The sequence below is a fragment of the Sorex araneus genome, chromosome 2 (genome assembly GCF_027595985.1).
Source record: "Sorex araneus isolate mSorAra2 chromosome 2, mSorAra2.pri, whole genome shotgun sequence".
Lineage (NCBI taxonomy): Eukaryota > Metazoa > Chordata > Mammalia > Eulipotyphla > Soricidae > Sorex > Sorex araneus.
The window spans coordinates 71923595-71938558 of record NC_073303.1 but is presented as its reverse complement, the minus strand read 5'-3'; the positions used below and the strand labels follow the sequence as shown (position 1 = coordinate 71938558).

Here is a 14964-nt window from a genome sequence, read left to right as displayed (position 1 = left end):
CTGCTTCTCTGCACTGTTATTAGTTTCTAATCACATTTTGATTTGGCACGAGGCGCCCAGATAAAGTAGTGAACGCCAACAAATTGGGGACAGTTTACTGGAAGGGACTCTCTCTTTCAGCTGGATAATCAACCCATTTGTGCCTCACTTCAACCCGAAATTAACTGTAGCAAGGAAGGAGTTAAGGAATTCCAGGGGCACATAAGAGAGGCCCGCAAACTTTGTCTTCATTCTAGGCGGATGAACAAATGCTAATTTGATCAGGTGTCTGCCATCCTTAGCTACCCCTCTCAAAGTCTGGTAGCATCAACATCAGCGATAATTCCCTAAAGTATCCAGCATGAACCTCCAGAGGTTATGCCACTGTCTGTAATCACATATGTTTACGTTAATTCAAAAAAGGAAAATCTTGTGGTGTCTGTGATTGAAGATAACTAAATTAACAGTAATGTGGTTACCTGATCCCAGGTATTTGGCAGTATCAGGCACGCACCCAGAATTAACCCAAACTCATCAAGCTTTAAGACAAATTACAAAATAACCATTAGTGCTTGTGTAAATTTCTCTGGGCTCTTAAATTGCAAGCATGTGACTGTTTTGTTATGGTATTGATCAACTTTCTTGCCCTCGAAAATACAAATTTCAGAATGACATCATGCCCAGTAGGAGTAATTAAAGCTATCTGATGAGGGAATTTAGAAGTTGAAAGGGATGATTGTAATTGATCCCGATTCAATCCTATTATAGCTTTTTATAGTTTAAGCTCTAGAGAAAGCGCATTCCTTGTCAAGACTTTAGTTTACAGATTTCCTTTTTGTGTGCTGTGTTTTCTAGTCTCTATTTTTCCTTTTAATTTTTTTCCCCTGTAGTAAATAATGAGCTGCCGCCTGAAATCCGGCTTGCCAGTGGTCAGCTAATGGGTGATGACCTGTCCCTCCTTACTGCAGGAGAGCTGTCACCTTATATCAGTGACCCAGCGCTGAAGCTATTCCAGTGTGCTGTTTGCAACAAATTCACCTCTGACAGCCTGGAGGCTCTAAGCGTGCATGTGAGCAGTGAGCGGTCTCTCCCGGAAGAGGAATGGAGAGCTGTAATTGGAGATATCTACCAGTGCAAGCTCTGTAACTACAACACTCAGCTCAAAGCCAACTTCCAGCTCCACTGCAAGACCGATAAACATATGCAAAAATATCAACTGGTGGCTCACATTAAAGAAGGGGGCAAAAGCAATGAGTGGAGGCTGAAGTGTATTGCCATTGGCAACCCCGTTCACCTAAAATGTAACGCCTGTGACTACTACACCAACAGTGTGGATAAATTACGTTTGCACACCACCAATCACAGGCATGAGGCAGCCCTGAAGCTCTACAAGGTAAGCAGTGACATCCATTTCCGTTGGCACAGAGCAGAGAAGGGAATTAACTGTTTCAGAGCTTGGAGCTCAAGCCTGCAAGTTAAGGACGAGGAAAGAATTACAAAACTTCCTTTGAAGAATTTTCTTTCTTTAAGACTTGCCCTAGGTTCCTTTCATACCAATCTCAGTGGCATTGGTAGTGTGACTGCACTGAGATTTGCAGTAAAAGAAAACAATGATCCCAAATGATATAATTTTAAAATAGTTTCTTATGCAATAATAATTATAGTAACCCTCTCTATTAATTTACTGGAATATGAATCATTCGTGGATAACTGATGATTAAGAGCAGAAAAAATACAGTAATACCTTATGAATGCATCATCTTTTTTTGATGACAAACTAGGTGAATTTAAGTATGATTTTTTTCTGTACCTTTTCAGAAGTACCGAGTAAGCACTCTCTCCATAGGATTAGTTGAAAGTCTTCAAAAACTAAACTTGGTTTTTATTTTGTGTGACTTTCATCAACCAGTAATGTGTATACCCGTCTTGCTTTGCATGTGATGTGAATTAAAATAGTCATAGAATGGCAAATGTACTTTTATCTTGCCTCAAAAAAAAAAGCTATGTAGATATAAAAAATAGAGGCTAGTGGTGAAAAACATTTATTGCACAGCTTTTCTTGACTTTTTCTAAATTCAAATTACTGGTTAATTTATTTTCTGCAGTTTGTTTGCTGAATTGGTTTGATTGTCTTGGTTCAGGTACAAATGTAACAGATTCATTTCTATGATGAATAACTTGGTAACATTAAAAACTTCTTTTGTCTAGAGGATATTAAAATTCAGAAAATATTACAAACCATTAGTCATTGTAACAAGCACTAAATACGATTACAAAATCCATTTTGCAAGTGTTATTTATTGATTTGTACTAGAAATCAGTGATAACTATACTATCAGGAGTCAACTGTTGATTATAATACCTATGGCTTTTCTAATACTGCTTCAGACTGTAAACACACTCAGAATGGGTTGTATTGTGGCTCTCGATCAGATCTCAGAATCTTTGGGTTGATCTCCCACTATTTTTTTGGTTTGTTTGTTGCAGTTCTAATTTTAGATTGTTATGTTGAACTTAAAAACCTGACTAGGTGGTGTGAGAATTTGTTGCTGAGATAGTGGAGCTCTGTGGATCAATAATGAAAGCATTAGATTTGGGTTACATGGTTTGAAGGAAGAAAAGTCCTAATGTACTCCGGAAAACTTCTAAATTGAAAGTATCGAAAATAAATATCAAAGATGAATTATAATTCATAGGTTTTACAATTGACAACCATTCTGTTGTCAACATTTTTTTCTGTTAATTCCCAACTTATTAAAACTTTTTAGAATGCCTAGAAAAAAAAAAGCAAATGTTAAGTTTGTATAAATAATAGATCTTCACCCTGGGAACATTGTATAATATTCATGAGTTGCATTTATATTTATGTGGCTCTTCTAACACTTTAAGTTAACTTGTTGTGTCTAGAAGGTATAAATGAACAAATTCTTCAGTTTCATTAATCTCTTATTAGTAACTTTCTTGTGGAAAGTTAAAGAAATGGAGAGTGTCACTGTTTCTTTTGTCAGGAAAGGTTATTTAAACACATTGTTTCATAATTATTCATATATTTTTATGATTATTCATATATACATATATATGAATCGACCACCTCGTGTCTCTGCTGAACAGTTAACCTTGTCTGGTGCTGGAGTTTCTCTTAAAGTCCATTTTCTGGGAGAGTTGGCTATTATCTTTGAATGCACAATAGCCCATTGTGATAAAAGATTGTTTAAAAAAGGCTTTAAAGCCGATAGAGTTCAGATTCTGAAATCAAGTAATATAGCTACTTTCACCTTAAAAATAATACATCATTTGGGCTGGAGAGATAGCTCAGTGAGTCGGAGCTTGCTTTGCTTGCAGAAAAACTTCATGATCTCCACAGCACCTGCAGCAGAGACCCTGGATCATGAGCTGGGAATAGCCTTGAGTACCAGTAGGCATGGCCCCAAAGCCAGCAAACAGATCAACAAAATATATCCTAGGCCATGTCAATTCACTTTTCCTCACTCCTTATTTATTTCTCTCTTTCCTAACCTACAGCCATTATATATAGTCTTAGAAAGTAGTCAGGAAGCAAAAACAAACTTTTCATAACTTATTTTGAATTAAAGAGTTTGAGGAGATATGTATCATGCAATTAAATCAAATGATATCATTTTGCATTATTCTATGAGGACTGTTCATTATTTCTAGTAGTAACTAGAAAAATGTGCCAGAGTGAAATATGTGGAGGATGCTATTTCAAAACTCCTTTATGGAAAGTGTGTGAGTCAGACATAGAGGATTTCTAAGTATAGTCATGAGAATATTAGCAAGCTTTGTCAGCTTGCATCGGCAAAGTAAAATTGCTTCCTAAGTAACAGTAATTGCTTTAAATGAGAACCTAACAAATTGGCCCAGCCCTAGAAAAATGATAGTTCATAATATAAGTTAAATATTAAAATCAGAGTTAAAGTAGTCTCTGAGTTAATGACTAGACAATAATACATATAAATTTATTTTCATTAGGGGTTTAATTTGTATAATTTTTTCATTGTGAATGATTCAAACTTTAAAAGAAACTGACAAATAGCTATTATAAGACAAATATCCAGCTGCAAGAAATCAGGTTTTTTTTTTTGTCATTGACAACATACTGATTCTTCATGTTCTAGGTGTAGTGATGTGTCAATTCTATTTGGGTACCCCATTTTCCCACTTTCCCTCTTGCATTGTCAACCTGAACCAGTATTACCCAAAAGAACTGTGTGTCCTTAGTCGGTTTTAAGGAGGCGAAAGGTGAAAGGTTAAGGGTCAGCTTAAAAAACATCATCTGCCTAGCTGCTTAACTTTAAACTGATCAATTTAATGGAAATCTGTTTTACAGATGTTGTTTTAATGTATTTGGCAGGATTTAGGCAGCTTTAACATTAGACGTATGCTAGTAAAAATTATTTCTTTATTTGACCAGAACAACACCTTTCCTTTCATGTTTAAGGTAGAAGGCTTGTGGGTTATGGTATTTTGGCAAAGAATCCAGAGGCAGGATGTGTTGATGATCTTTCCATCTGGACTCAGGAAAAAAAAAAAGTACCTTTACTAGCTCTAACTGCAAAAACAAACAAAGCTGTATTCATCTTTTTTTGACAGTATTATTTTGCTTAGAATTTTTTAAAGAGGAATTTTGTTGTTAAAAAAAATCATACGAATTTTTCAGGAAATATCCTCTGAAGTGCTAAACACTATAAAATTTGGAATTTTCCTCTAGAAGTTTTAATGATGAATTAAATTGGTCTAGGAAATTAAAACAGTAAAATGAAGCTGCAGATTGCTCTTAATTCTCTCTCCAATGTATAGAAATATTTTTAAATTGTGGTTAGTAAATGCTAATTGCATAAAAAGCTGCAGTCTTTCAAGGTAAAGTATGTGTATAGTTTTTCAGCTAATCAGTTAATTAGATTTGGTTATATTTCTATAATTTTGTGTCTTTGTACCCTCTACATTTTTCAATTGATATTCACATAATGAAGTCTCAATAAATATTTGTAGATGAATAAAAGACTAATGAGTAAGCTGAGAAATGTACTAAAAGAAACCCTTTTTCACCAAGCCATCACTTAAGAAATGCATTGTAATTTGTTTTGTCTTTCAAGTGATGCTGAAGTTTTCCTAAAGAGTCCAGTGAAAACTATCTAATGTAAAACCACTTAGTACTACACATTCAAACTGAGGAAGAACACATAAGATCTGGCAATATTTCAGATTTAATGTTTACCTTATCTGGGGCTCAGAATGGCCAAGAATTTTCTGGCAAGCTGTTTGGTCTACCACCATCTTCTACAGATACACAGATAGCCTTGAAGAACCTGCATTTCAATGGATCTTATAGCATTATTTGTACTATAAGTGAGGTGTTCGCAGAATGTTGAAAGCTTAATTATACTGCCCCATTGCCCTCTTTTTTTTTCTTTCCTTCATCCCTGCTGTAAAGCAGAACTGTCTGTCAGAATTCCATAATGCTGTTTTCGTATTTGGATTCAGATTGGCTGAGAGCAGAGAATGAATCTGTCTCCAGGGTGAGCAGAGAGGAACACATGTGGGATTTAGTTCTAGGTAACTTTTAGTGTAACATTCCCCCAAGGAACATTTTTGGAGTTTTCTCATTATCTGTGTTATGGATGAAAGAATCTGGGTTAAGAACTAAAGTCAAGGTAGGGGGAGGTTCATGAAGGATAATACCAGGAGCCACAATCAGAAAAGTATGTGGCAAGAAAATAAAAAATGAAATAATTAGCTCTACAGGATATTTTGCCTTTAAAAAATCTAGCAGGAAATAATAACCCAATCAGTTTGAAATTAACAGAGAATCACATGCATTGTTATTTCAATAGGACTGAATCCAACTTTGCAATTTAAAATCAAATACACCAGATATGTGCCATTTCAATTATTGAACTGTCATTGTACCGGTGTGATGGTAAAAGAGGTCAGGAGATTGTGTGGTACATATTTGCATAAAAGTCATTGTGCAGAAGGAAATTGGAATACATGTGCGTATCTAAGAAACCCAAACAGGTTTTTCTTAATCTTATTCTAGTCATTTGTTTAGATGAAGAAAGCTGCTTTCAGAGATAAACAAAAGTTATTCTTCTCTGTTGCTAAACATTAACCTGAATATGGAAATTTTTACACTCTTTGTATTAGTTTCAGATTTATGTTCCTTTGAAGGCTGAAAAGCAGTGTGAAATTTAATTCTAGTTGCAGGATTTATTTTTAAAAAAGTAATCAGAATTTAAATTATTTTACTGTGTTCTCATCAAAAAAGACAAGGGAGGGGGTTGAAAAAAGTTTGGTGGAACAATATAAGCTTGCATAATAAATTCACAAATAAGGGAGAGGAGCTGCTTAGCAAATCACAACTGTAAATCATAGGTCCTTTGAGATCAAAATGCAATTGGCCAGCCCTATCTGGAGTGTCACTTCTGTTTTTAAGTTTGACATTTGTGGGACCACAGGCATGCGTTATTATATAACTACTTCAGCACAAATTTGGATGGCCTCACTACATTCACATGGCAAGAAGCATGTTGCATTATGAGCTATGAACCCTCTTTGCATTTCACTAGAAGAAAACAAACTATCCTAATAGTTGTCATATTGATAGACATATATAGATATAGAGCCAAATATTGAGCAGTGAAAGATAAAGTTCAGCCTCTAGAATAATGTCTAGAGGCCCGGATGATCAACTTATTATATTTATGTCAGGATAGATAAAATAATTGCTAGCATGTAGAATTATTAAGTTCCTAGACAAAATGTAAAGAACACGAAGCATGATCTCGAAATGCTCGGTTTTATTTTCAATATGCCTTTCCTTGAACAAAGCTACTGCCTCCCTACACATCAGCTATACTCCACCAAGCTCTTTTCCATTTTTCTGAATTTTTACTCCTTTTATCCCAGGTAGATTTTTCTCTTAGTGGAAACACTTCATGTTTCAAGACTACCTCTAATCCCCTTAAGAAAACTAGCATTCCTTTAATTAAGGGGGAAGAAGTCGTTTATAAAAGCAGAGTAGTGTAGCTAAAGGTGTGAATGGCACATCTTTTAGAAGAGCTACTTAATCTAAATGAATTTCTAATGTGAGGGGGTACAGTGCCACTATCAGGGATGGGGGTTAAGCAGAGAAGTGTCCCTCTTGAAGACTTCTCTTCATTTATCTTCTCTCAAAGAGAGCGCAAGGATCTGAACACACAAACACACTCTGCCTCCCACCTCAGAAATACACAAACGCAATACATGTGAGCACATTTTGCTCTACCTCTCAACCCCCTGAACTCCCCTCCCACGTAAGTGAATACTTCACTCAGGACTACGTGGACTCACCGCTTTATGATTTACGGTGATGGTTTTGGATAACCGAGTTGAGTGTAGGTGTAGGTGCGGTTTGAGCAAAAGTAGTCAAGTGTTTATGCGTCACTCTGAAGTTATGTAGATACTGCAGACAAAGGTGCTATCTCATAACTAATGCACTCCCCCTGCATGTGTCTTTGGCATCCATTTAATTTTCTCTGTCAATAACACTTGTTCAAAGTTGCTGAAATGTTCAAATGGGTGCTTGGATGCCACGCAGCAATGCAGCCGGAGTCATATGTTAACCAGGCCTGCTGCTGCTGAAAGGGTCTTGGCCCAGGGTGGAGTGAGGAGGAGCTGGCATGTGTATAATGACCGTAGTTCTGCTTCCAGAACATCTGGCCTGACCGAGTTCTACTGGAAACGCTTTACCAAGTTTGCTTGGAGTCTGGAACTCTGCTCAGGCTGAGTTCAATTAGATGTGGAGATTTGTTAATTATTCAGATAATTCAAGCTTTTAAAGACACTCTCCCCCCACCCCAAATTATCAGTGTATTTCAGGAAAGCTTATGATGATATGATTTATTCAAAAAAAGAGCAAGAGTGGAGACACGGCCCACTCGAAACTATTGGGAAATGTCTGTGGGTTTCCTACCCTAGGAAGAACATAGTGGCTGCATAGACACAAGGGCTAAACTTCCACTTAAAGAGTACCTGATTGATATATGGAGCTCTATTCCTAATTAAAATTTAAATATTTGTTGGGCACTTTGTGTGCCTGGAGTTGAATGTTTCTGTTTATAGAGATTTTTTTTTTTACTGTCAATAAGGTAGGATATAAGCCACCTACTGTAAGGTGACACCCATTAATAAAATAATGATTTGAATCTATGTGCATAGCCATCAAAAGCTTTTGATGGTTTTGTTTGTTTGTTTTGCCAATAATAGCTGGTCGAAGGTCTGATTATGAGTAGTCTCTTGGAACATCAGTAATGTAGTACAGTGTTGTGTGCCTTGCAATTATTGCTCTTTTGCATTTCAAAAGTTTACTGATTGCTTTAAGACAGGGCTAGGTAGAAATCTGGTGGAAAGATAGAGTTTTCTATTATTTGGGATTTTTGTATTTTTCTTTTAAACAAAGTTGAAGAAACTTTTTACAATGCAGTCAGTGAGATCCTGCACAAAGATTAATGACTGTAAGAACCAATTGTGTCTTATCATAGTCATACCAATATGTGTGACATTTTATTTCATATTTACATACTTTTATTAATATTCTACCTTTTATCAAAAATAAAATTTTTTAAATAAAATAATTATATGTATATATATATTGAGTCTCAATATTTGAATGATTCAGATTTTCCTAAGGGCATTCTTTTAAATTTATTTTTTGTTGAATCACCGTGAGATGCAGTTACAAAGCATTTGTGATTGGGTTTCATTCATGAAAAATGCTCTAACACCCACCCTCCACCAGTATAGATTTTCCACCACCATCATTCCCTGTATCCTGCCATCCCTGTGCCCCCAGCCTGTCTGTATGGCAGACACTTTTCTTCCTTTATTTGTCTCTCTCTGTCTCTCTGTCTCTGTTTCTCTGTCTGTCTCTGTCTCTGTCTCTCTTTCTCTTTGTCTCCCCCCTTGGGCATTATGGTTTGCAATATAGATACTGAAAGGCCATCATATTTGTTTCTTTGCCCACTTTCAGCACATATTTTCCATCCAGAAAGATCCCTTCCAACCATCATTGTTATAATGGTCCCTTCTCTATCCCAACTACCCTGTCCCTCAGCCCTGGAGACAGGCTTTCAGCCATGGACCATTCATTTTGGCTCTTCTTTCTACTGTCCTTGTATCCCACAAATGCAGTCATTTTATGTCTGTCCTTCTCCTGATTTATTTCACTTAGCACGATACTCTCCATGTTCATCCACTTATAAGTGAATTTCATGACTTCATTTTTCTAACAGCTGTATAGTATTCCACTGTGTAGATGTACCAGTTCCTTTAACCAGTTGTCTGATCTTGGGCACTCAGGTTGTTTCCAGATTCTGGATATTCTGAACAGTGCTACAATGAACATATAAGTGCAGATGCTATCTCTGCTGTGTGTTTTTGCACCCTGGGGAAATATCCCCAGAAGTGGTATTGCTGGGTCATATGGAAGCTCAATTTCTAGGTTTTTGAGCAATATGCATATTGTTTGCCTAAGGGCATTCTTTCTTTATAAAATATCAGATTTCCAAAGACACATGTTATTTTCTCCTTGAGTAATCAACATATATTCCCATTAAGTAATTTTTAGGAAGTAGTGTAGAGGAACGAGTGTTGAAGACTGATGGATCCCTGGATAGTCGTTGATAAAATTAGTGAAAGGCATGGCTGATGAGAGGAAGAAATGAGCAGCTAAAACAGTAACTGCAGTTTGTGAAGAAAGTTTTTAAAGTTAAAAATAGTGATTTTTAGTCTAGGATTATGAGCTTTATATCAAGAAAAGCCTCATTTATAGATGGAGCTGGCAAATATGCAAAATAGATGACATCTATGCACGATTTATGGAGTTTGATTAGCTTCATTAAAATGATCCCTTTCCTTTTTAAGTAGGTTTGGGGACATAATTGGAGGGCCCTCCTGCATGCAAAGCATGTGCTTCATCCCTTGAGCTATCTCTCAGGTGCTATCTCTGTCTGATGCTACAGCTATTCTGTTAACAGTGAAACCATATCAACAATTGGCGTCTATTTATCAACTTTTAACGAGGTGTCACTTATTTGAAGAGAGGGCACGTATTAATGACAATCTTATGAAGTTAATCTTTTTATGTGCATCGTTTCATTTATTCTTTCTACTAGTTATTTGTTATATCTATGTTGACATTGGAGAAAACTGAGATTCAGAGTAAACTTGCCTTTCTCAAGTCCTCAAAATTATAAGAGTTTGTCCTGGAGTTCTGGCCTCTTCACACATGCCCAGTCCACATTATGGACTTCTGCTAGAAAGAAAATGCTGGTTTGCCTGTTTTTAGGGTGCTCCCATGTTGTACTTAGAAGGCCTGGGGCCAGGGGAATCCCTCACAGGAATTCTCAGGCAGTCAAGCTACAGTTACAATGCAAGGGGTCTCAGGATGCAGTGCTACTCAGTTCTGGATGGGTCCTGAGGGACCGTATGGCTCTGGGGATTGGACCAGGGTCTGCTGCATGCGAGACTCATGTCTTAATTCCTGAGCTCTCTCTCTTCTCTCTCCAAGAATAAAATGTTTCATGCTCAAGGATAGAAAGTATAACGGAGAAAATCATATGACTGGACACTCCCAAGACAGACTTAGTTGTTTTGGGAAATGAAGTTTGTGGACCACACCCTGACGTGCTCAGGGAACTATATACAGTGCCTGCAATCAAAACACATGTGGCTTCATAAAAAGAGATGTACTTTACCTCCTGTTCTGGCTTGAAAGACTTTGTTTAGGGATTAAACATTTTGATGCCTTTTATTTCTTCAAATAAGGGGTTCCCTTAAAGATATCATAGACACAGGAAGGAAGGTTTGTACAGATGAATGCAGTCAAGTGGAATGATGAGTATCCTTTAGATCATCTAGAGCTGGAAGGAAAAACTGCTCGTTAATATTGTTACCTAATATTTCCTTTCACAACAGTATCCTTGCATTTTATTTTATTTTTGTATCTCATATACACCAACCCATTCCCTTCTCTTCCCTATGTTGTTGCTGAGACAACTGGAGACCACACATAGTTGATTATAGTGTTTTCACACTTGTGGTACACTCTGAATATCCTAAGTTGTAGTTGTGTGGTGTGCTGGAGAGAGATAACATATTCCTTGTAATGCTGGGGCCACACATGGCAGTTCCTCTGGAATGACACTCCACATGACATGTCAGGTGATACTGGGGATCAAACTTAGGGCTTCGTGCCTACAAGGCAGATGCTGTAGTAGAAACCACATTTCTGGGCTTAGATTTCCTTCACTTTAAAGACAGTACCCATTACTTGCAGTTTGGGGTGTCCATTATACTAAATTGAAAGAATTAATAAACTTCTTAATCATGTCCAGTGCCAAAACTCAGTGTTTGCATATTAAGCACCTTTGGAAGCTGCATTTGTTCCTCCAGGTCACCAGGATACTTCAGCAGTAATGTACTATATGGTACCCTGCTGAGCTAGAAAGAGGGAATGTGCCTCTAGAAGCATTTTCTTAACACAGGAACAGCTACTACGACAAAGCATTAGTAGCCCAGAAGCTCTTTACTTTTCATTGGCATCTTTATGCTCAAGGAAGCCCTTTTAACTTGCTACTTATGGGAATATAATAAGTCAATTTTTTTCTTTTTGGGTCACACCTGGCGATGCTTCGGGGTTACTCCTGGCTCTACACTCAGGAGTTACTCCTGGCGGTGCTAGGGGGACCATATGGAATGCTGGGAATTGAACCCGGGTTGGCCGAATGCAAGGCAAACGCCCTACCTGCTGTGCTATCACTCCAGCCCCTATAAAACAATTTTTTAAATTATTATTTTGCTGTGATTCACACTCAATGGGGTACTCAGTGGCTACCTCAATTTTGATACTCAGGGGTTACTCCTGGTGCTATTCTCTGGCCATGTGGTACCAGAGTTTGAATCCAGACCTCATACTTACATGTAAAGCGTGCAGTCACTCCATTGAGTTATCTCGCTGTCCCAAATTATTTTTTTTTACTTCTATCTTTCAGTTCTTAATTTTGATCTATTTTACTTAAAAGTTCTAGGAAGTTTTTCCACCTTTTTGTTCTCAATGTCCTCCTTTCCTCTCCTTGCTCTTTGAAATTTTGTCAAGGATTCCAATATAAAGTGTAATATCTTTTTTTTTTTTTTGCTTTTTGGGTCACACCCTGCGATGCTCAGGGGTTACTCCTGGCTTTGCACTCAGGAATTACTCCTGGCAGTGCTTGGGGGACGATGCCGGGGATCGAACCCGGGTCGGCCGCGTGCAAGGCAAACGCCCTGCCAGCTGTGCTATCGCTCCGGCCCCTGTAATATCTTATTAGAATTTTTCACTCTGACCTATCCGAAACATAGAAATCTTGTCTTCCAGAATCTGTATACTTATTCCCACAAAAGATTGTCAGACATTGACATTGCGGCAATTGAAAAAATTTATTTAAAAAAATGTTCTTTAACTGGAATCATCGTAGTTTTGAAATGACAGATTTGTTAGTAATAGAGAAGCTCCCAGTTCCTATAACTGGTGTGTGAAAGGCATGTAAGAACACTTTGATAATTATAATGTGCAGTATCTTTCAAAGACTTTAAACATTTCTAACTATTTATTTGGCAGGCATGAGAATAACACTGGGATATGTCCTTAGGGGCTAAAATCATTCATTGTTCAATTGCGGGAAGTCAGGTAGCAAGTCTAATTGCCATCACTTCTGAAAGAGAGTCAGTTTACAAGGCAACTGCTTTAAATTCAACATACATTCGACACTTACCACTGAGAACAGAATAGGTGACATCAGATATGGGGAAGGAAGAGAATTAGTCCTAATTCTTACTCCAAAAATCATGTTTCTTAGGGAAAAAAAGAACTAATATGCTAAAATGAGAATTATGAAAAACATTATAAATGAGAATTATGAAAGGTACATTATAATGTACCTTTCTGAATTTATTTGGTATAATAAATTTGATCGAATTTTTATTTAATGAAATTAAGCAATATGTTAGGAGGGAGGAAATTTCTATTTATTATGTGCAAAGTGCTACTATTTTTAAATAGAAATCAATGTCTTTTGAGAAAACATTTAGCTGAAAGAAAATTATCATTTATTTTATTTTTTATTAATTATTAAACAAATTAAAAACACATTTGATAGAACTTTTGTTTCAAGTGTCTTTTATGAATATTACTTGAGGATATATTTCCCTATCACATAACTATAAATAGATCCAAGGGGAATTCATGAAAAACATTTTCCCCACCAGATAGATACATTTGGGGGCTCATGTAAATCATTAACTATGGGAAAAATTTAGATGAGCCTAATGAAAAATTTTTAGTTTTTATAGTGTTTATTTTCACGTGGAAATGAAATTATTTTTTAATTATGAGTTTTAAATATGTCTTCTGGACTGGGGATATAGCACAGTGTTAGGATGCTTTTTTGCATATGTGAGGCTTTAGGTTAAATACCTGAAATTAAAAACTGAATGGGAAATTGCTTAATTTTTCATCCTTTACTTAGATGTAGCACTGTAGCTCTGTGCTACATTGATTTGCTCAAGTGGGCAGCAGTAACTTCTCCATTGTGAGACTTGTTACTGTTTCTGGCATATCGGGGAGCTTGCCAGGCTCTGCCATGTGGGCGGGATACTCTCTGTAGCTTGCTGCGCTCTCCAAGAGGGTTGAAGGAATCAAACCCGGGTCGGCCGTGTGCAAAGCAAATGCCCTACCTGCTGTGCTATGGCTCCAGAATACTTAGATTTTTTTTTTTTTTTGTATTTTGGATCATACCTGGCAATGCACAGGGATTACTCCTGGCTCTACAGTCAGGAATTACTCCTGATGGTGCTCAGGGGACCATATGGGGTACTGGGAATCGAACCCGGGTCGGCTACGTGCAAGGTAAACGTCCTACCCGCTGTGCTATTGCTCCAGCCATCTTAGATGTATGTTTTTAAAATAAACTATCAGGTGTAATATTTACCTACTAGTTTCTTAATGATTTTATTCTCCTTTAGAACTACAGTAGCAATTTAATGATAAAGACTTGATTTATTGGAAAAATCATAGGGACCAAGTACACTGAAATGGACAGTCTTCTTATTTATTTGATATCATTTAAAAATAAGTTAGTACTTTTGCAAAATGTGAACAATTTAATTATTTATAAATAAATCTAAAAGTGTGTGGAATTTCTCAAATTACACATGTTACCTGATTAAAAAAGTTAAAATGCCAGTTCTCTAATGATGCTTCTAGTACATTTAGTACATCAAGTACATTCTAGTACATTTCAGGGATATATGCTTATACTTAATTTGATCAAGTTCTGGAACAAATCATACACACACACACACACACACACATAAACACATACACACACAGACACACACGCACACACACACTGGAGAGGAGGAGAAAGGAAGGGAGATAGAGATACAGGAATTAGAATACAGTATGTGAAGTCTTACTAAAGAAATTGATAAAGATTATGAGTTAATCATTAATGCCTAATTATTTTGTTTTAAAGTAGATCGCAGAAATCTCTTCCTGCACAATGTGGTGTTCTCAGTCTCTAGAGATAATAAACCTTTGATGATGTTGTGCAAGAATCGTCAACAAGCCCTGAAATCAGTTCTGTATGTACACATGACTAATCAAAGGTTCAGAGAACAGGATATGCCTGGCAAAAGTGATAGGGTGTCCAAAAAGTAAATGGTCTCACAATTTGTAGAAGACTATTAGCCTTTTCCCTCTTTCTCTACAAAAGGCAGGTCTTGGGTCCACCTTTGGAGTAGGTTGTGAGTATTGAGTTTATTTTTCTTTAAATATATATATATATAAAGTTTTGGTTGCACACTCTTCAGTGCTCAGGGCTTACTCCTGGCTCTGCACTCAGAGATCACTACCGGCAGTGCTCATGGGACCGTATCCGGTACCTTAGC

The 14964-nt window shown here is 36.9% G+C and overlaps 1 protein-coding gene across 4 annotated transcripts in view; it reads left to right on the top strand.

The window, feature by feature from the left end:
* ZFHX4 (zinc finger homeobox 4) overlaps nucleotides 1-14964 on the top strand; it is a 212057-nt gene that overhangs the window by 33223 nt on the left and 163870 nt on the right. For 3 of the 4 annotated variants that reach the window (XM_055126488.1, XM_055126485.1, XM_055126486.1), the window contains exon 3: nucleotides 870-1372. In XM_055126488.1, coding sequence (XP_054982463.1) covers nucleotides 870-1372 — 503 coding nt within the window. The remainder of the gene's footprint in view (nucleotides 1-869; nucleotides 1373-14964) is intronic. The other variant, XM_055126489.1, reaches the window with a different exon arrangement.